Here is a 22,834-nt window from a genome sequence, read left to right as displayed (position 1 = left end):
AGTAACAGCGCAGCCAGCGGTTTTGACTGATTGATACACATGTTTATTCATCTAAATTTAAAAAAATAGTTCATCAGAAGAGGGGTATACGGGTGCAGTTTTCTCACATGGATAATAAAATAATACAAAATAATGTTAGAATCCGAAAACACGCGTTGACAGAGAGGGTTCATGTTGAAAATAACAATAACTTGCTACCTTTGCTGTGACTTATTACGACCCAGAGTAGGTCTGAGCATGCGCACTGCATCGATTCTATGGGGACGGGAGGACATCACGGAAAAAACGTAGCAGCAGCACCACAAACCCCACGCCGAGATTTCGTCTCTCCGCTGCGCTAAAACTGCGCGACGAAAGCGGCCCACGACTATGCCCGGTGCGGCGTTAAAGTGCGGGACGACCACTTGACAGGCCTGGGTGAGGTCTGAGCCGTTGCCGGGAGGGGGAAATACATTTCTTCATATGGGAGCAGCATGCGGGAAATGGTCGGAGGTTGCTGCGTGTGTTCAGACGAGCGAGGCTGGGCTGAGAATCCGCTGGTTTACTGTGATGGACACGGCTGCAGCGTCGCCGTCCACCAAGGTAACATTAGCCGCTGTTAGCGTGTAATTACCGGGCAGCTGTGGCGGCTGGAGGCAGCCAGAGGTGCTGGTGGGTCAGTCGGTTTGTAGGTGGGTCTGTCGCTGTCTACGTGCGTGTTTGTGTGTGTTGCTGTGTGTGGGAGGGGTAGGTAGGCAGGCGTGCTGTTTGTTGTTTCCTCTCAGCACACATGATTAAACACGCAGGGCCAAGCAGAGTGACACCGAGCCAGGATGGCGCCTTGATGGCACTTCAGGTCTGTGCGTGTGTGGCTGTCTGGCCCGGTTCACCACATACTGCAAGAGGCGTGTTTTTGCGTCAAAACTGCCCGGCAAGGCCCGCCGGTTTGGACATTGTGAAACCTCGTTGTGTCCACTTGCTTTGTTGTTTTTAATGCAACTACAAAAGGCAGCAGTTAACTTACAGGTTCATATTTCTGAGTAAAATTCAGCTCTCCGTCTGTTGTAGAAACCAACTACTTGAGGTTGGTCTAGATTTATGATGGGGGGACTTCACTCTGCAGGTTAAATTTCTGAAGTAGAGATGATTTTTCTTCCTAAAAGTCAGGTTAACTGTTATTAAATGTAATAAAGAAATATTTGTTAGAAGCTGACACAACACATAGAGTTGAGAACTGTCTTCATAGCTCATATTCAACCTGTAGTCAAAATCCTATGTGGATTAAAATGTCAAACAGCAGCGCTTAACATTACTGACAGGACAACACAGTAAAAGAGATATCTGTATAATACATCACACATACAATAACTGAGCAATACAAACGTACTGCATATGAGCTTTTATATTATATTCATGTATGTGTTGGAAAATTGTGGATGACCATATGACAAAAAAATCGTGTCAGTGACCTGTGTGTGTGTGTGTGTTTGTGTGTATCCCAGCATGCTACGGCATTGTCCAGGTGCCCACCGGCCCGTGGTTCTGTCGGAAGTGTGAGTCACAGGAGCGGGCGGCACGTGTGGTGAGTATGCCAAAACACAACATGACACATCCTCCCACTGCTGCCTCTGATGTCACACTCTCAACACTCTCCTATCCCTCCACAGAGGTGTGAGCTGTGCCCCCACAAAGATGGCGCGCTCAAGAGGACGGACAGCGGAGGTAAATGTGTGGATGCTGCCCATCTCTTTGCTCTCCAGCCATTTCCCTCTCTCTCTCTCTTTCCCTCTACTTTCAAAGCCCTGCTTACATTTTGAATGATGAAACAGCAGGACCGCCCCCTGGCCTGAAATAGAATCAAAGCTCTAGATTTCCACTTCATTCATAAAGAGACCGATCATGCCATTAATCCAGCGCTGTTCTCTCTGTCAGGCTGGGCCCATGTCGTGTGTGCGCTCTACATCCCTGAGGTGCAGTTTGCCAACGTCCTCACCATGGAACCCATCATCCTGCAGTACGTCCCGCACGAGAGATACATCAAGGTACTGTCACACACCGCTGACATGTGAAGTGAGCAGCTGTCAGATCCTCTGTCTGGAAACTTAAATTAAGGATATCAGGTTTCTTCTCAGTATTACTGCAAGGCATGAGAATGGTGTTGATGTGACCATGCTTATCTGAAAAGCACCAGTTGTTTTTTTTTTTCCTGGAGCGTCTGAAACACTCAAACATAATTAGAGATGAAAAAGCATCTAAGCCATAAAAAAGGTATCAAACATGAATACTTTTTCACCTGAATTATGGAGCACAAGTTTTGAAAAGTGTACCTTTCCTAAAAATGGCACCAAATGCTCAGTCAGATTATTGTTTACCTGTTCTCCCTTGTAGTTTACTTGGGCAAGGTTCTTTTAAATCTTATGCGTTAAAGAAATTTGTTTTATTCTTGAAAGAGTTTTTTGTAATTTTGTAATCTTTTGTTATTTGTTTAGAAGTAAGATTGGGAAAATGATTGATTCGTTGTCTGTACTCAAACTCAGATATTATATTGACACCTATACTGACAACTTAGGAGGTACCCAGTCCCATCGGTGTCACGACTAACACAACTCACAGAGGGAGCACTTTGTTTAAGACCTCCAGTTTTTCCATCAGTGTCAACAATCCCATAAGGAGACATCCATCATAAAAGAAGAAAGATTTTCGCCAACAACAATAGCTTCAACACAGCCTGAGACATGTGGGAAACAGCACAACTCATGCTTTTCCCTTAACAGGAAAAACTGCACAACACACTCCACTCCTCTATCGCTCTCTCTCCACCCACACGTCCCGTACCAGCCCAGAGCCGAATGTGGCAAGGTCACGCCTGCTCTCTGGAGGTAGTTGAAAGTCATTCTGGGAAATGTGGGAGATTTTTCAACTGAGGTAGAACTAGATGAAGCAGGTCGAGCAAACCGCAAAAAAGCGCATTTACTACATTTCATGACTAATTAGTCATTGTAATGTTACTGAAACATGCTGAAGCAGTGATTCAGTCGACAGAAAATGAAAAAGTTGCAGCATCTCCAAGCGGAGGATTTCCTGCACATCATTATGAATGCAATAATTTCAGATTTTGGACTGTTAGCTAGACAAAACAAGTGTCACTTTATTGTGATTGACTTTTTTTTTTTTTTCTTACTATTTTTGACATTTTATAGATGAAACAGTTGCTTGAAAAAAAGTATGTATAAAGTAATAGATCATAAAAGTCATTATTTGTAGCCCCAACATGAGCATCATGAATTGATAATGTCCACCAGGGAATTATCTTCAACTGTAATTGTATTTAATCTCCATGCCCCCCCCCCACTCCCCAAAAAAACAGCTTCATGCTGCATACTGACGAAAAGCAAAGATAATAGGACCTCACACAGAGTCCTAACATGCAGCCTAACACCAGCTACAGAAAACAGACCGGACACATCTTTCATCATATGTACAGTCATGTTTAGACATTCAGAAATGCTTTTAAAATATTTTGCTAATATCAATTTTTTTCACCGTGTGAAGCAAACTGTTAAACCGCAAACTAATCTCAGGCCATTACAGCTTTGTCATACATCAGCTGTCTTGTAACTTTAGCCATTTGTACCTTTTTTCATGCCTGTATATCCTTTGGTAGTTGGCAAAGGTAGTGAGCAGTGTATCCAGCATGCACCAGAGTGCGGCTTTTAAAGCAATGCGCATTACAAAGAAATCAATATTTGACACATGGACTCATTGGACTGAGCAGCCAGACGCTGACATGCTGTGTGTGTGTGTGTGTGTGTGTGTGTGTGTGTGTGTATGTGTGTGTGCATGCCTGCATATAAATGTACACATGTGAGTGTTTGAGTGCCTGGTTTCATATTACTGTGTCAGCTACAGTAAATTGCATGCAGCTTTTCCCCGTCAGAGCCATTCATCCAGATTTTGCTGCCTGCATTCCTAGACAGCATTACAAAGGACAGTGAAAACTTGAGAAGCCACTCTTCCTTTTTACACGCTCAGCGTAGTTATGTCTCTGGCCTTTTATTACATAGCCGATATCCTCTCAGGGTAACAGAGAGCGGAGTTGGGTGTGTGGAGTAGTGGGAGACAGAGGAAAGGGAAGAGAAAAAGGCGAAACAGAGAGGGCTGAAGCAGAAAGGTAAAGAGCCCGCTGTTCCTTTGTCCCGCACCTGTTGCTAGGCCTCTTCTGCCCCCCACCAGTCAGCCCGGCTCACAGGGGGAAAAGCTGAGAAAGAAGCACAAAAGCCGTGTGTGCGCATGCATGCGTTTGTCTGCTTGTGTATGCTTACAGTTATTATGTGTGCAAAGCAACATGTCAGTGAAGACTGATGCTGCTCTCACACAGGATGTAAAAATTCCAGCCTTGAGCTTTAAAGTCTTGGCTGCACTTGACGAATTCTTTGATGCATTAAAGCGAGTGCCTTTTCGCCCCGCGTTTTATCATGAAAGCATCCTGAGCCTATATCTTTTAGAAATAAGAAGGAAATGACGACGACTGTAGGTAACAAGAAGAGAAAAGACGTTTTAGATTGAAACAAATACACAGCTAGTTACAGTCCCTTCAATGTCAGCTTTTTTCACAACATCCCAAACATCTGGTCAGCAGTTTTGCTGTACAAAGCGGCAAGCACCAAGCAAACTGTGTTCTGTCTGAAAACCCCATCTGTTGTCTTGACAAGCAAAACTTCCTAATCATTTATAGCTGCGGCTGGACTCACATTAAGAGGCTTTTCATCTTTCCCGCACTGCTATCACAATGGTTTACTTTAATTGCCAAATAACATGAATGTTTGAGTTTGTCCAAGGAGCACTGGTGCAACAGAAGGAAACAAGTTCTCACACACACTGTACTACAGCGTAAGACTGTACAACACAGCTTTCAACATGAATCTGATGTTTTGAATTGTCAAGGATCTTTCTGTGATCTTCACACATCTCCAGGTCAACACAGCATCTGTTAATTATAATAACTTATTTGTCTCCGTATCTTCACCTCTGCTTCTCTCTCTGTCTTTTCTGCTTCACCAGACATGTTACATCTGTGAGGACCACGGGAGGGAGAGCAAGGCTGCCTGCGGAGCCTGCATGACCTGCAATAGACAGGGCTGCAGACAGGCTTTCCATGTCACCTGGTAAGTGTTAAAGGGTGTGTGTGTGTGTGTGTGTGTGTGTTCATGGTTGCGTGGATTTGTCGTCTACAGCATAGTGATATTTTTTCAAAGGATTATGCACAGCAAGCTGTTCAGTGTCACAAAGTCCCTTTTAACAAGATCTAGTAAGATTTCATTATCCTGAAAGAATTGCAGTGATGATCTTATAGGAGAACTCTTGAAGAAATTAATTATTTAAGATAAAATATTGAGTTAAATGATTTGTATAAAATAGTAGATAAAAATGCCCCAGTAGGACAATTTCTGTAACCAAGAAGTCACATCTTTTTGGAACAAGGGTCAAGAGTTTATCAGATTTGATCTTATCTGCCTCAAAAGGCCCATAATGTGTCTTCCATAGCTGTATTTCCTTTACTTTGTCTCCACTATGTTTCTCAATCTTTTTCCTTATCTCTTTACATTTTCATTCATCTGCTTTGTGCCTTGATTCTGTCTAAACAACTGATTCCCATCACAATATAAAGGTTGACAACTTAAAATCAAGTCTGGAAGATGAACAACAAAGATTTTTGTGTGCAGAGAACTTTTATTTAATCCATCCAGCCATGATCAATAACAAAGGCTCTCAGGTGTCACTGTCGGCGTGTGTGTGTGTGTGTGTGTGTGTGTGTGTGTGTGTGTTGCTCTCCTGTTTCCTCTCTTGTCTAACCCTGTGACACTGTTCAGTGCTCAGATGGCCGGTCTGCTGTGTGAGGAGGAAGGCCCAGAAGCCGACAACGTGAAATATTGTGGCTACTGCAAGCATCATTACAACAAAATGGTAAGACGGACAGCCGATTAGAGACTGCAAACCAACATTCTTAGACGAAAGTTTGGAAAAAAACATGGGATTATTGAGTTATAGACGGTTACAAAACCACATGATGAGATAGTAGAAGCTATAAAAATGAGAGTAAATTGTTCCAAATCCTCTTTCACTGTAAATGTAAGGTGTTTTCTGGTTAACAATAAACATTACTGCTAAACATAACTATAACCATAAACGTAACAGTTATGTTTATCATGTAGTTCATCAAGTTTTTACCCCAATAATCAAACTCAATTGCTGTTTTGTTTTCACATCATTACTCACTACAGTGGCTATGTGCAGAATTATCTCTTGGCCGGGCTCGCTGATTTCCTGGAGTCTCCAGTGGTTTTCTGGCAACCTCATGGTGACGACAAGACTCCAGAAAGTCACTGCACCCAGCCAAGTAATAGCCAGACACATAACCCCTATGAAACAGTGATTTGATGTTTTTGTACAGATTAAACTAAAGCAATACAACGTATTAAATAATGAGCTTTAGAGGTGCTGGTTGGTTGATGTTTTTACTTTGGGACAGAGCCAGGTTAGCTGTTTCCAGTCTTTATTCTAAGCTAACCAGCTGCTGGCTATAAGATCTTCCCATCTAACTCTCAGGAAGAAAGCGAATTAGTGTATTTCCCAAAACTATTCCTTTAAAGTATTATTAGAAAAAAAAAAGCCTAGCATCTGTAATTTTTTTTAAAATGAAGTCTTCAGAGATTCTCTGGTTTTACCATCTTTTGGCTTTTACAGCAGAAGAAGCTGCGCTCTAGTGAAAATACAGGCGGCTCCTTCAGTCACTCCAGGGGCCGCTCCACCTCTCCATCACAGGACAAACACCACCACCACAGACAGAGGAAGGTAAACACGTGTGTGTGTGTGTGTGTGTGTGTGTGTGTAACTGACAGGGCTGGTTATCCAGAGTATAGAAATCTGTTAAGTACCAAAAGTTGGCATCACATGTCTTTTCAGATTTGTAGTCTTGTTTACTTTTATCAGATAGTTTTGATTTTGATTAAAATTGCAATCAATTTTTGACTATTTTACCGCAACAAAGTTCTTGTGCAGCTGCCAAACAACATTTAATTTTTGAAATCTTTGGCAGTGTCCAACATATCATTTTTTCCCCACTGGCCCACTTGGCCAGTAGATCACACTTTTACTGGCACCTTGTATATTTTTACTGGCCCTGCAGCCAAAAAGTGAAAATAAGTCTTTTTCTACCATAATTTTGGTGATTTGTCTATTGCCTTCATAACACATACAACAGTGAAGTTCGCTTTAGATTTGGTTGTTTTCCTTTAGTTATGGATATGTAATGTTGATATATTACACAAATACGCAAAATACAAAATGAGACACATATTGGATCAGTAAATGAATGTTGTATAAATGTAGGTTTCTTCATATTTTGTGTAAAGCCAGAGAGTATGAAGTACTGAGGGAGAAGAGAGCAAAATTTATGACAATAACATTTCAGTTAGTATCGATGACCTTGATAATAATCTCATGTCAAGAACTGAAACCGTGCTGAGAGATATGCTGAAATGTACTCATTAAGACAGAACAGTGAGGACATAATGGCGTTTATTTGTGTGTGTGTGTTCACTCCCAGCTCCTTCTGTCTGCAGCCACCTGTCCACTACAGACATGGAGTTGAACTGTAATGAATGAATGAATGAAAAGGAGAAATGCAGGAAAAAAAGCGTCTGCATCCACACTAAATTATCTGTTAAGTGTTTGATGGTTATTTAGAACATAACCGCCGTGAAACAATCAGGAAAATAATGTTTTATTTCTCTCATTCACCGGCTTTGTTCTCGCTACCGCCGCTCACTCTCCTCGCTCGACCACCGCTGCTCTCTCTCTCACTCACCCTCTCAGCTCGCTCACCCTCTCTCTCTCTCTCTCTTTTTCTCTTGTCTTTTTTTTAAAAATGAGTAAAGAAGCCAACAGCAAAGCCTAAATCAACTTTTATCAAACATAGAGAAACGTCCTCCCCTCGTCATAAACTGTATACCCACGACTCTACATAAACTTTTACTGGCCATCGGTTACGTTGGACCCTGTTTGGCTTCTTCTGTTGAACAAAAAAATGTTTTCCCAGTTAAATATCAAAGTAAAGTTTTGAAAAAAGTATTGTTTTAGTGTCCCTACCAAAACTGAGGTATCATATAGGCTCAGGTTCCCAGCCGTAGTTTTTCTATGTGCGCGTGCATGCCTGTTTGTGTTAGTGGCTAGTGTAAACCCAGTAGGATGTGGTTTGACTCTTTACATACCGGGTCCCTGTGTATTGCTGTCTGTTCAGAGTCATAAGGACAAGATTCGACCAAAAGAGCGCCACAAGAAGTCCTCTGACAGCCTGAGCTCTTCAGTGACAACCAGCAGTATAGACAAGGTATGAACTGCAGACCCACAGGTGACTCCAGATGCTGCATGAGATAGAAGTGCAGTGTTTCCCCCTTGGTTGAACTCATGCCTTTGCTTTTATGACCTTGTGTGTGTCGGGACAGATCTCTTCCAGTCATCACAGCAGCAAGGACAGTGAGGCCAAGTCCAAGAAGCTGAGCTCACACAGTCACGGTCATCGCAGCAAGAAGACAGGAAGCACTGGCAAGAGCTGCTCCTCCTCCTCCTGCTCCTCCAGTCCATTCAACACAGGTACCACATGACGAATGAAACAGGAGCCAGAGTGCAAATGTCGAAGCATCACATCAGACCTGATTGAAGAAGGTGACCAGTCTGTCTAGAATAATAAATGTGTTGTTTCTCTTGAAGGTGGCTCCCTGTCTTCAGCTCAGGATTTCCATCAGTTCTCATCTTCCTCCCGCCTGGAGCGTGACCACGATCGGGGAGGTGACGACCACAGCGGTGAGGATCGCAAAGAGCGCCACAGGAGGGCACCGGTCCCGGAAGACGAGGACGAAGAAGAGGACGAAAAGGAGGTAGACAAAGACGATGAGGAAGACGAGGAGGAGGAAGAAGAGGACAGTAAATACCACAAGCCACCAGCGTTGACTCCTGCTGACGGCCCGCTCGCGGGGTCGCAGGGTCATGACAGATCGGACGGCAACTCGAGCCCTTTCGAGAACAAGGTCACGATCTCCACCTTTGGGTCCATCATGCGCATCACCTCCACGTCAGGGCTGGGCAGCAGCAGTAAGATCCGGAAGATCTCCTCCTCCGGGGACTACAAACCCTCCAAGTCTATCTGCAAGCCGTCTCAACTGAGCACGCCGCCTATCCTGGAGGAGGCAGGCCTAGAGGACAAAGCTACGCCTCCACCGCTGCCCCGAGAACGGAGGCACCGCGGCAACAAGAAGAGCCGCCACGGTCCAGGCCGCCCACGGGGCAGCAAGAACCGAGAGAGGAGAGAGGAGGAGCATCACCACCACCATCACCACACGGCGCCACCGCCTCCAGCCTTCACCCCCTCCTCGCTCTACACGAGCCCATCTTCCATCCCCCACCCAGCCTTCCCCTCCACACTGCCTCCCACCACCACCACCACCACCACCCCTTCTTCCTCTTCTGCCTCATCTTTCTCCTCATCCTCTGCCGGCAGTTTTTCCACAGGGCGTGGCAACTCACTGCTCGGCTCTGGTGAGTGTATGCGAGTCGGTGTGTGCGTGTGTGTGTGTGTGTGGTAACCCTCTAGCTTCCTGTGTGTGGGAAAAAAAATCACTATCAGCCTGCACTTTGGTGTGTTCATACGCAGCTTGACTCAGAAGTGTTGAAATATTTCCACTACGCTTCTGCCAAGTCAGCACCAGAGTAGCAGCTTATCTATATCCAGTATCAGGCCCTCACATTGTAGTAAACAAGACAGTGGTAGGAAAGAGCCCAGCAGGACAAATAAATATACAGTCTCATGGCACTATGGTTTTAAAATTCAGAATATTTTGTAAATTTGTCTCACAGTGTTTATTTAATCTGCATGAGCAGAGATATTGTCCTAGATAGTGGTTTTTCTGTGCGCTGCTTGTATATTTCCTGTCCTACTTACAGCTTCTCTCAAGTACCTGAACACTCAGGTTGTGTATCGCTGTCTTTTAGGGTCTTACAGCCTCTGAGAAATGATAATACCTTTTTTGTTTAACTTCTCTCATATGTCTCACTCAGGTATCTATTCCAGTCTCAAGGACCCTCTCACGTTGGGTGGGGGTGTCTGCAGTACCCCTCTTTCCCTGGGTGGAGGGGTGTGTAGCACCTCCTTGTCCCTGGGAGGGGGCATGTGTAGCACCCCTCTTTCCTCAGGACTCCTCTCATCCCACGTCTCCTCACTCTCACTTCCGTCAGTCAACTCTGTCTCAAACACACAGGTACTTATGAAAATAGGAAACACACACTGAAGATTATCAGTCAGCATGAAGGGTGAAGGGTGAAATGTCCTGTAGAAATGCTGCAAAGATGCCAATTTCTTAAAAAAAAAAAAAAATCAGTTAGTTGTATCTTGTCATGGGGGACCACTTTCAACTTTTTGTATTTTAAAAAAGACACTGACTTAGTTTCACAAGTGCTACAGTATATAAATAAAATGATTATTGTAGCTGATAACACTACACTATCTTCTACGTAGAGCTCAATGTGGATTTCCTGTTCAAAGAACATAATTACATCTTGTACATCTAGTGCTACAACAACTTATCACAATCAGTTACACCTAAAATAAATTAATTAAATATTCATTGATAACTGAACAGTTTTGAATGCTAAAGCAAATTTGCTACTTGTCTCAGTTTCATATTGTAAACTGAATGTCTTGACGTTTTAAATGAGAAAAAAAACGAGATCCTGGGAAGTTGTGATGAGCATCTTTCACATTTGATGATTAATTGAAAAAATAGTCAACATACTAATTGATGATAAGCCCTTGTTACATTACCTTAATTGATTGTTTTAAGCAAAAGGTACTTTTTCGACAATATGTTCAACATCATCCAAGAATTTGCAATGAGTTTTATAGATCAAGAAAATCTCTTTTTATTATGTAATATTGGTGTATTATATGCATGGACTGATAAGGATCAGCCACTATTAATATTGGTAACTGTGGTTATTTTGTGCAGATGTTGCATCTCTCACATTCCGTTTGTAAATGAACTCCTTTGTGTGCTGGTTGTACTTGTTTTTTTTTTTACAAGTTAACATCATATGAAGAGTAGACATTTTTGTACCAATGTCCTTTCCAGATAGTCTGGATGATTTCTTTGTCAGTCAGGTGTTGATGTTCACTGCCTTGTAGGTCCATCCAGGTTCCAGCACCTCCTACAGTCTGACCTCCACACAACCTTTCGCCAGCTGTCTCTCTACAGCCCCGCCACTGCCACCACTACTGAGCCAAGCCCAGACCTCACTGCCAGGTGAGAGGAAGAGAGTTAAAAAAAAAAAAGATAGATCAGATATCAACAGGATTTGATTGCATTTACTGAGAATCTGTAGCTAATCATAGATGAACTTCCACAAGAAAGCCTTCTTCTGGTATTAATGTTCTTTTACCTCTTAGAAACGGATGTACATTTCTCTATATAGAGCAGGAGATATTATGCTTTGATGACACATGTACTATCATTCTTTGAAACAGAGGAGAAGTGAAGCTCATGAGTCTTTGTCTCTGTTCATAGAGTCCGACCTCGATGACTGTCGCTTCCCGTGTCAGGGGAACTCACCAAGAGAGAGTCTTTCCTCACAGTATGTCTCATCCTTTACCCTCTCATCTTCATTAGTATTTTTCTTATTAAACTGAGAATACGTCAAAGGATTTTTACACTCCTCCAGTGCTTCTTAAAATGAGTAAGCAAGGAGAAGAAGACAAGGACACTAAAACACAGTTTCAGATAGTATTCATCCACCGCATGAAAAATAGTTTGGATACATTTTCCCAGCACTCTAGCTGTCGTCAGATCAGTTTCTGTTTCAGTAACCAGCAACAGGCAAACGGGAAAATGGCAGCTGGTTAACTACCAAAGTGACTGGGTGGATTAGATAAATCGACTAACCACAGCCACAGGGTCTTGTTGGTAGTTTCCCACTCTGACTGCTGCACTGACTTCTTACCACTGTCATCTTTTCCTCCATGTTGGTTTCCCCCCTCCTCCACACCCAGGTCTCCTATGAGCTGTCTTCCTCTTCTGTTTGACCAGAGAGACGGGTTGGGTTCAGGAGTCAGAGCGCGTCCTGAGAACGTCCCTCCAGCCAGCTCCCACATAGAGCTCCTGCTGGAGAAACATGGCAACGGAGAGATGGGAGTCAACAGTGAGTGAGCCTCAATACTCTACCTCCTGTTCAGAGCAGTTTGACTCAGTGCCAATACTAAACAGATACAATACTTCAGCGGTTTCCAACTTCTTCTGACTTTTCTCTAATTTTTCCTTTTTTTTCTTGTGACGTGCTGATACTTTCACCTCTTCAGGCCTCTAGAAACCTTTAAATGAAAGTATCACAACTCACAGCCACACTAATGTCATGACCTGTGATGGGGGGTCACTAGTAGCTTCATTTTAAGGGGTCACAAGCTGAAAGGGTTGGGACCTTCTGCAATACACTGACAAAAACATCAGGGCTCATACAAGACAGGACTGATACTGTTGGGGTCAACAGCTCATATCCATGCACATGCATATGATGCTGTTTACCTAAGCTGAGCAGTTCTCTCAGAAAACGCAACATGCTGCTATCTGGAGTCGATTAATGTACCTCAGGATGCTGTTGGGGACAAAAAAAACAGCATGCTGCGACAATAATGACAGCAGCTTCTTATGTTCCTTCTGTTTTTTGTTGAGTTAACTATTGAACCAGGTTGCAAAGAGCTTTTTATTCAAGTTTTTCTCTGGGGATATCATCAGCTGTCGCTTGTTTTCTAGTCTATTTTTTGCTCCTTCTACTCCACCCAGTGCTGTCATCATCCTCAGTTTTTTCTTCAAACTTGTTTAAGTTTTGTTATTCTCTACTTTTTATTACATCTTTGTACCATTGTTTCCTCTCCCAAAATGAAACTTCCCAAAATGGACCCTTCTTTCTTCCCCAGCCCTCATAATCTCTCATAACTGTGTATATTTTTAGGCATCTTAGCCTCCCATCCTCTGTAAAAGGAAATGCCCCGCAGTCTCCACCTTGAATATATTCCTCTATGCCCCAGGGAGAGTTTGTTTTAGACTAATGAGTGTTTACGGCCATTCCACACTGCAGAAATGAGAGAGAAGAGTGTGTTTGATCTCCTTGACTGTGATACTGGGCATGCCGCAACGGCAGCTCCATAGAAAATCAATTAAAAAGCATTTAGAGGATGGGGTTGAATTTCTAGTTCAGATCTGATGGCCTTACTGTAAAGTAACACCAGATATCACTAGTTCATGTCAGCACTTTATTACAGATTTAAGTTTAATTTCTCTGTTTTACAGCTTTGGCAGTAATTTATAGAAAAGATAAGTGGAAGTACAAAATGTTGCTTCAGAAATATTTTATTTAGTATTGGATATAAGCAGGATTGTCTCATATTGTATTGAAAATGAACTCCAGTAGCAGCCAAGTGTCTTTTACCTGCCAACCATTAAAGCCCCAACACCCCCATAGTCCTCTCTAAAAAGTGTTTTCGCCTAATCCAGAATAGGACTGTGTGGGTTTGTGCACACTGTTATCTTTTTCAAACCTGTTAGGGTTGGACAGCTTAGAAGTTACTCATGTACACTACCTACATGTACACTGTTTGAAATCACTTCCTTATTCATTCATTCATTCACTATTCTCTACATGATAAGTGCTAATAAGTTTCTAGACAGTAGCAGTAAGTTGAGATTTCAGACACTTATGAGCCATCATCATTTGGTGATAGTGTAGGGAATAGGGAGTCCTTTAGGACACACAGTCGTAGTTTGGTGACCTGTTGTATTTTCCAGCATAGCTCTGCCCAGCACCAAGCTGGGGCCTAATCAGGCAGAGTAACTGAAAACACCTGTGTGGGGGAGCAGACCCTTTACGCTGGACTCAAAGGCCTCGTTCAGACTGCCAGCCCAAATCCATTTTTTGGAATATCCAGACTGTATCCAGGTTGATTTTAGAAAGTTTGGACAGCAAAAAAAACACATGAAATGCTATCTTTGCAAATCAGATCCAAGCTGATTTGAAATGCGATTCCAATCAGATTTCTACAGATACGTCACAGTCCGGACGCTCTGGCTGCTCGAATCAGATTTGAAAGTGTCTTGCGTGTCATTCGCAACAAAACATCAAATCCAAAGTGACAGAAATGCATCACAGCAGCTGAGCAGAATCCATGCAGCTACTAGCAGAGCAGAATGGAGGACAACACAGAGAACAACAGTCTGTGGACAGACAGTGAAACAAATTGTCTGCTGGCACTTTTGGGGGGATGATGGATCTACATTTGTCATGCTTCTGCGTCGGAAAGTCGCATCACCAGCATACGTAGTTACTGACGCCTACATTGTTACCACAGCAACCCACGCAGATAGTTTGGTGATGTCTGGACACACAAGTCTGACCACAGTCTGTCTTAAAAATCTGATTTGACAAACAAATCTGATTTGCCTGCAGTATGAACAAAGCCAAAGAACGCTCACAGCAGGTTGCCAAGCCAACTTTTTAAATAGATATTTCCCTGTGCATTAGATTGTTTAATCATAACTAAGTTATTCTGATACACAGTGTATATTCACAGGAATATTATACAGCAGTTGTAGGTTCTCCGTTAGTTGACTTAAACAAAAAAAACAACCGCTCTTTAACATCTTTCAATTGATTGGCATACTTCTCACATTGTTTGTAACTGCAACACTATTTAATAGTAATTTACAATATATATTTTCTTAAGCCAGCTAATGAGGGGAGAGAAAAATGTGCCCAGAATCAGTGTATTTGGATTTGGATTTTGACAGATAATGAAAGCTAATGACACCAGCATTTCATGTGGTTACACTTAGTATAAAGTTGCCTTCACAGTCTTTGTCCATGCTTGTCATAGTCCATCTCACCACATATGGACACTTCATCCCTGCATCACATCCCACCACTTATCACCGTACACACACAGTTTTTACTCCACTGAGATGATGTTTGTGTTACTCTCCTTCCTCGTTCCTCCTCTAGTCGTAGAGATGCTCCAGTCACTTCACTCCCTGCAGCAGGAGAACCAGCGCCTCCAGGACCAGATCCTCAGCCTCACAGCCAAGAGGGAGCGGCTGCAGCTGCTCAACACGGAACTGGCCGTATCTTTCCCTCCACACATTCTTTCCTTCCAGGGCTCCATGCACACCTCTGCCCAGATCAACTTCCTGTCATCCAACCAAGGTCAGATTCTTTTGTCTCCTGTACCCGCTTTCATATCAAAACACACTATTCCTGTGGTGTCATGCACTACACCCCCCCCCCCCCCCCCCCCCCATCTACTGTTCGTCTGTATTTCTCTTCACCCCTTCATCCTCCCCACAACAGTCCCACTGCATGTAGCATTTTTCACCAATGTATTTTTGTCGGGTTAGTTGTGATGCAGTAAACATGGTTGTTAGTGTAAACCTCTTATTTAGTAGTTTTTACCCTGTCATTGTGCCTCTCTTTTCCTCAGACCCCCTGAGCACCAATAAGAGTCCCCTGTCCAAAAGCTGCTTCTTTAATGACACCTCCTTTGTTACCTCCTCTGAGGTGAGAACCTGTAGATCCTCTACCACACACACCTTAGTGAAACACTGTAAGCAACTATGTTTTGGCCTTTTAAACGTCTTTGTAGCAAAGACTTTGTGTGTCGTACCCCCAATGCAACGACGAAAATGGTAACAATGATCACTGATGTTGTCTGATACATCACTGTACACTGTTCATGTCTTTAGTTCACCTTAAACTAAGCTGAGACTGAAATAGCTAAAACGCGCTTATCATGTTTCTCTTCAGGAGCTCCACTCTGGTAGTCCGTCCCGCAGTAGCTCCTCCCTCTCCTTCCAGAGTACTCCTCCTCCTCAGCAGAGCCCCGCCTCTTTCGGTCAGCCCCTGCTGAACGGACTGAGTCGAGGTTTGAGCGACGGTTTGGGGGGCATCAGTCAGGCCGGCACCTCCGCTCTGCCCATGGGCGGGCTCATGGCGTCTCTCGCAGGAAGTCCTCAGCTGAATATGAACGGTGTGCTGGGCAGTCTGAACGGTGTGATCCAGTCTCCTGTACAAAGCGCCCCTCAGCCCACACTCCCCGCTCTGCGCCCCCAGCCTCCACCACTCAACCCCCAGGCAATGGCACAGGGCTTTCAGCTTCCCAAGTGTGTGAGCCCGTATGTACCCACCCTGTCTTTAAATCAGCTGAAAAAGAAATCCACCTTAGAACACACAGTGTAAATCACCCCATAGTGAGAATGTACGATGACCAAAACACCTCACAATGTAATATATCACAGCCATGGGCTGAATACCAGCGAAACTCAAAATGCTTTTTGCCGTGACTGTTAGTTATTGATTGACGGTCAGTACTGAGGTCATGGTTTCTTGTGTTGATAAGCATATGTGCTATCACGGGGCTATTCACTTTGTTGTGAGAGGCTACTTCTGGCTACTAGCAGGCAGCTGTTTCAGCGAAAAAGCTCTAAAAGCTCACTGTGCACTACCTGCTCAGCACCAAACAGACACAGCTAGTGACACATAGTCAAGCCTTTAGAAGTGAAAAAGCCAGTTATTTCCCTCAGGAGTTTATAGAGAGCTGACAGCAAAAACAGAGCTAAAAGAGAGTGAATATTGGACTTAGATTCACCAGGTGGATGGAAACACAACTCCATATGAATTCTAATGTAACTCCATAACTGCTAGATGTGTAAATAAGCAACTGTTTGGTAACAAGTTTAACATATCAGCTTAAAAGGAGATTTTATTTGAATGTTGTCTTTTCCGCTGCCCTCAAGTGGTCCAAAAATCAATCATTGCAGTACTTTTCATCTAGAGTTGATTTTTGACCTCTGAAACAGAGAAAACAATCTCATTGAAAGATCCATGTAGTTTCTGTTCACCCAGTTTACAAAGTTTTATAATGAAGGAAATGCAGCAATCGCAAACAGCGACTGTTGTGTGTCAAAATTGTACAACATCCGCAACTTAATCATTGAGTTGCAGCATGTGTCCGTTTCAGTAAAGGTCTATTTTGTGTAAATAAAACAACTGAAAGTAGATCATAGAGGCCTGTTGGCTGAGTTGCTGGTTCATCAATCTCAAAACAATGCAAAGTTACATAACAGTATAATTGTTTGGAGTTATGGGAGTGTGTTGGTGTATGGTCTGGTGTGCGATGCATGTTGATGTGTGTGTTTCAGGTCTTCTCTCCTGTCAGAGCAGCAGAAGCAGCTTTTTCTCGAGCAGCAGCAGCAACAGCAGCAGCTCCAGCAGTTCCTCACGTCACAGAACTTCACTCCTGTAATTACTCTCTCTGTCACTTTGTCTTATCAGCACCTGGTCTTCACATTTTCTCTGTTTTGATATTGATCATATGGAGTATTCTCTCTAGTGTGTACACACTGTCAGACTCAGTTGTTCATTTGGGCAGAAATAATAATATATAATAATAGAAATATTCATCAGAATCACCTGACGTCAGAGGGCATCTGTGACTAGTTGTTACGTTTTTCTCTCTAAATAAGTCTGTTTAGGACAGTTGTGTCATTTGATTAGTTTTAATATAATTTTCAGTCAGCAGAAGTAATGTGTGCTCACACACACACACCTACATTGCTAAGTATCACCTTCTCAGCTTAGTTTTTGGAAAATGAATCAAGTTTATTTGTACAGCACTTATTCACAGTGACGGTCTCAAAGGACTTGACAAGTCTACAGGACACGTTTTGGGATTTTGGGTTACCTGAGTGACAACATTTTCCAGCTATGTGCAGCTGAATCAGAGTCAAAACAGACAAAGATGGAAGATAATTACATACATGTCATCGGATTATAGATTGAACATGATTTCATATCTGTTGGATATTGGATCCAAGAGTTGCCGGAGCCAGTGTTCAAGTGCCACATCCTTCACACTACAATCACAGTACAGAGAGTATAAAGAGCCAATTTTACTTGTGTCCAATACAAAGTAACTTTTGAAGAATTTCTCAGAAACAAGCATCATTTTCTGATAGCGCAGAAGTGACCAGTACTTACCTGGTTAGTGTCCTATGAGTGGCGAAGAACAAAGATGTGGCAATATGGTTATTAAGCATAATGCTGTAATGTTAAACACGAGAATAAGACTTCATATATTGTCGGTTAATTGTGATTATACACAACGGCTTTAAAGATAAAGGAGAATAACAATATGCAGTAGCTGGTAAATGACTAGTAGCTGAGGGAATGGATCATCAGGAGTTCTCTTGAGCAACAGCAAACCAACCATCATTCATTTTCCTATTTGACTTGCAAAGTAGTGAAAGTTTTTGGTAGGGGTTGGAACAAGTTGGAGCCAGTCAGGCACTGTGACACCAAGTAGATCATTCCTACTCAAAAGTAAAAACTTTTCCCAGTTCCCAGGTATCCTAAACGCCCCATGAACTCACTGTCTTCTCCCCCTCCACCAGGAGCAGCAGGTGGTGGTGTGCCAGATGCTTCAGCAGCAGAGACAGAGGGAGCTGCAGCGCCTCACGCTGACAGGAGCTCTCACCTCCACCCCTAACTCACCCATGATCGCCCAGTCACCCAACCTGCTGTCCTCAGCCACAGCCTCACCCCTGCAGGGCGGCCAAGGAGGCAGCCTCTTTGGCCTGCAGGACAACGCACTTCACAAGCCCGGGGTGAGTGATACTGCAGGTTTTTTCTGAATTGTTGTGTATGCTGTCATGTTTTCAGCTTGGGAAATTTAAAAAAGAAATGGTGTCATTGTGTTTTCAGGCTGCAGGAGAAAAGGGTGGAGACAAGAATGGTTGACATCTCTGGGTAATACAGGAGCAGCTCATATGAAGACATTGGGCATCTTGCCCGATTGAAGAACTGAGGAACTTTCGTGACTTTTGAACGACTTTCCTTCTCTGTCATCTTTATCTTACACCCTCTTTTATGAATGTATAACAGGATGGACTTAAACGTCAAGGTGAAGTTTTTCTGTGTTTTGAAATTCTTTATATCAGAGGTTCTTCTCATAGGTTTTTTTTTGTGTAGGCAGCTTTCAGAGAGCATGAATACAGTGGTCTCTCCTTAAATTGCACTAATTTGTTAGCTAGACCAATGGGGCTGCGTATGTAGGCAGAGCCAGAGCTCCTGCTCATCCCTGCAGGTGCTGTGGAGGCTCTTGGTTTGAAGTGTGAACTCGAGCACTGACCGTTCATGAATTCTCTCCACGACTTGAACCAGAGTTTCATTCAGTCGGTGAGAATAACAGACTTCTGCCACTTCTTGCAACCTCAACTGTCTTCCTTGATATTTTGTCTTCCCTTTGTGTTCACTCCCACCCACATTTCATCCAGATCTTCTATATGTCGCAGCCTCTCACAGGCACTTATTATGTAAAAGATAAATATTCTGTCATTTTCAATGTGTGGTTAGTGGCGTTTCAACATTAAGCTAGTTATTACCTCAGACTTTTCTGCCACCTATTTTCCATTATTGAGATGCGTGGTTCCCATTTTGTGCTGATTCATTACCGCAATAGCCTTCACTGGATATAAATGGCCACCAAAAATCTTGCTGTTAACTCAAAGGTATTAACTCATGTCAGTGTAAAAATGGCACTGAATCCACGTGTCCAAAATGGCGCCATCGTCCACTAGAGACTGGCACCAGATTTTATTCAACAACACCATAAGAGTTTCTAAGACTTTTATATCCTTCCAGTTGCTATCGAGATTAAGCAGACGAAACCAAACATTTGGAAATTGTAAGTAAGAAAATTGTTTTTCCTAAACAAGTGTGCACTTTGCATGTTAGTAGCTAACAGAGCAAATTAGCCATCAACTCAGTACCTTATAAAGGATGCTTGGTACTTACTAGGCCACTAGGAACTGACAGGTTTTTGATTTATATGTGTATTTTGCACTCTGTCCTGAAGTGTCAGTTTTTTGTTACTTTCATACATAGATATTCTTTTCATGTCCGCTAACTAGTTGTTACTTTTAGCAATACTGGATAGATAATGCCTTAATGATGCTAGATATACAGAGGAAACCACAAGCCCAAAGGCTTACTCTCTTGTCGTCTTTCTTTGATAGTGTTTTTTATCTGGGGTACATGGAGGGGTACGTTAGTACAATGAAAGCACTCTTCCTAAACCCGTTTATACTTTTGATAGCTAACTAATGATTTCAACAGTTGAAATGTGTGAATAACCGTATAGTGGTAACTGAAGTGTCAAATCATTTTCTATTGTAAGTTTTGTGTTCAGATGCAATGTTCTTTAGTTGTTTGTGCTTCAGAGAACTGAGAAACAAGGACTTATTGAAAATCTTACAGTGAAGCCTGCACAGTGGTGTCATAGGAGATAGCTGAGGACAGCCAAGATGTAAACTATTATTGAAGTGCTGTCACAACAGTGTATGATAAATAGTGTAGCTGTAATCAGCTCTGAGAAGATGGTGACTTGCCAATGTTGTTACTGTTGGCCTTTACATGTCATGACGTAAGCCAACATAGAGACTATGATAAGCTTCTGTTTCCCTCCACTCCATGTTATCATGTGATGCCTCTGTTTGGCTCAGTTTTACTGACAAAGGCCACTCGCAAATTCATCTTTTACCTTCAAAGTGAGGTTATTTTATCATGTTTTCTCCTGTGTTCTTTAGCAATATTGCCAGATCTTTTGAAATATTTTCTCACTTCTGTTTGCAATCTTGAACGTGATCTCCCATACATGTGATATCTTGAGTGCTAGATTGTTTCGTTAGTAGCTAATGTAGACGTCAGAAAGGAACTTCAAGCAGCTCACTAGTTGGTGATAAATACTGTAGCAATGACAGAAGGAGAATGTTGATTATGTTGATAAAGACATGAGTCAACACGTTGACATGACTCCAAGTGGGAGGTCTGGAATTTACCAAGTATGTCCTTATGAGTCCAGACAAGACCATGTCCAAGAGATTGACTGAAGAGTGGTGTGAAGGATTTCTGAAGCGGTTTCTTTCTCATGTTGCACTGGGGCGCTTTGGGCCCAATTGTAAATCGTTTTTTAGTACCTTTTCAGTTTTGTTGGAATACGAGTTGTATACTTTAAAATGTTTGTGTAAAGACACATTCATTCTTTTAAGCTTTGAAGTTTGGGTAACCAAGATAATCCATGTTATGAATGTTGTACTGTGTATCTTTTATGTATTACAACATTTAAGCACCTAGCTCTGAATGAGGTTTGATGGAGAGTGAGTTACGTATCGGGATATGAATTGCATGAAATGCAGTGAAGTCTCTCAAATGTATTGCTAAATACCAAGTAATAACTATGCATAATTTTAAATGCATTGTTCCCTGAAAAAAAGAAATTAAATGAAATGAGCACTGAATTTAAAAAGGACAAGCACGTTGTCATTGTACAGTGTATTTGAGAGAATTGATCAAAACAAATTTGACAATATTCAGATTAAAGTCCCTGTAAAGTATTTTGATATTTTTGTGTGTAAAATTAAAAGGACGAATTAAGACGACTTTTTTGTCAATAAATGTATTTTACTGAGTTATTTTACATTTTCTCTTGGGTTTTGAATGACTATATGTCCATAGTCTGTCATGTACTTGAAGAGGAGGAAACATGGGGATGAATTCATAACTTTTCAGTCAAGTCACTGACAACACCAGTTTTGTCCAGCTGGGCCTGGTTTCAGGTAAATTCAAATAGATTAAACACCTGAACCAGTAGCGTCTAAATGTATTGCTTTATCCAGTCACCAACATATATTCCACAGTAGAGTATATGAAGAAAGATGGTCTTACACCTCTGGAAAACTGACTACAGACTGCTGTGTTTGTCAGATTTTTGTCAAGTGCTCTGCTCAGTGCCAAACTGAAACCAATGCTGGATGAACCTGAATGTGGAATTTGAAACCTTGTTTGAAAATAAATGAATTGTAAAGTGCAGAAAGGTCCTATTCAAATCCTCAATTTTCTGGACAGATTTTAATTCTATAAGTCAAAGCAAGACTTGAGAAATATTGTTCCCATCATCACATGACAATATCTTTCCCTTTTCGGGTCTCTCAGTATGTCACACTTTGACTCAAGAATATAATTTGAGATTATTTTCTGCCCAACTGTGGTGTAAACAGAGCTGAAAGCAGGTCCAGAGGGTTTTGTGATATGCATCATCTTTTCTGTAACACTGTCTTACAACACAATTTAAAAGGTGATTATATATGGGTGTATTAATGGTTAATAAATCATTAGCTAAGGCTTTATAGATAAGTTGTAGCCATTCATAAGAACAATGTTTGGGTTGCCAGGTTGTGAAAAATCCCTTTGGATTGTGTTTACCTTTATCGTATAAATATTTATTTATAAGGTGTAACTATTTGCTTTATTAATGGTTAATCAAACATTTATTAACTTCAAATGACTGACTAGAAAGTGAGAAACTCATGGGCATTTATGAATGGGTTACTAATATTTATATCTGCATTATAGTAAAGAGAAAATCTGCCAAAGACTCTGCTTTGGTTGACTTTGAGGTGGATCTGTTCAACCTGCCACACAGAGGTCATACAAGTACATCACCTGTAACTTCCTGTAGCCAGTGGATGGCTCTATGACTATGACTCAATATTGACATAAATGTTTTCAGGTCGGGGCCATTGGGACTCTTATCAAATATGCGAAATTTGGGGCAGATTGGACGATGTACGTTTAAGTTACAACTTCCTGTTTCTTGGCGGAACACTGTAATTCGCCGCATCGCCACGTCAAGGGCCTTCAATGAAAACTC

The 22,834-nt window shown here is 42.2% G+C and overlaps 1 protein-coding gene across 3 annotated transcripts; it reads left to right on the top strand.

The window, feature by feature from the left end:
• The first annotated feature begins 272 nt into the window (after nucleotides 1-272).
• On the top strand, nucleotides 273-21,601 carry LOC122979230 (protein AF-17-like). 3 transcript variants are annotated; one of them, XM_044346515.1, is made up of 20 exons: nucleotides 273-582; nucleotides 1,482-1,561; nucleotides 1,647-1,701; nucleotides 1,912-2,021; nucleotides 5,041-5,144; nucleotides 5,850-5,943; nucleotides 6,724-6,831; nucleotides 8,279-8,368; nucleotides 8,484-8,631; nucleotides 8,749-9,573; nucleotides 10,093-10,292; nucleotides 11,216-11,333; nucleotides 11,595-11,661; nucleotides 12,077-12,225; nucleotides 15,076-15,276; nucleotides 15,551-15,627; nucleotides 15,874-16,229; nucleotides 17,268-17,367; nucleotides 18,519-18,731; nucleotides 18,806-21,601. In XM_044346515.1, exons 1-20 carry the CDS (start codon nucleotides 474-476, stop codon nucleotides 18,875-18,877), a joined length of 3,276 nt encoding a protein of 1,091 aa, XP_044202450.1. In that variant the 5' UTR covers nucleotides 273-473; the 3' UTR covers nucleotides 18,878-21,601. The 3 variants fall into 3 exon arrangements, with proteins under 3 accessions (XP_044202450.1, XP_044202451.1, XP_044202449.1); XM_044346516.1 differs by having other exon boundaries at nucleotides 15,874-16,241; nucleotides 18,829-21,601; XM_044346514.1 differs by having other exon boundaries at nucleotides 15,874-16,241.
• Nucleotides 21,602-22,834: the final 1,233 nt, after the last annotated feature.

This window comes from Thunnus albacares, chromosome 3 (genome assembly GCF_914725855.1).
Source record: "Thunnus albacares chromosome 3, fThuAlb1.1, whole genome shotgun sequence".
NCBI lineage: Eukaryota > Metazoa > Chordata > Actinopteri > Scombriformes > Scombridae > Thunnus > Thunnus albacares.
The sequence above is the reverse complement of the archived record's forward strand: the minus strand, read 5'-3'. Positions and strand labels throughout refer to the sequence as shown.

Coding starts and splice junctions, on each gene's coding strand:
- LOC122979230 (XM_044346514.1), top strand. CDS start 474: ATGCGGGAAATGGTCGGAGGTTGCTGCGTGTGTTCAGACGAGCGAGGC. Junction 583..1,481: donor CAGCGTCGCCGTCCACCAAG/GTAACATTAGCC, acceptor TGTGTATCCCAG/CATGCTACGGCATTGTCCAG. Junction 9,574..10,092: donor CAACTCACTGCTCGGCTCTG/GTGAGTGTATGC, acceptor TGTCTCACTCAG/GTATCTATTCCAGTCTCAAG.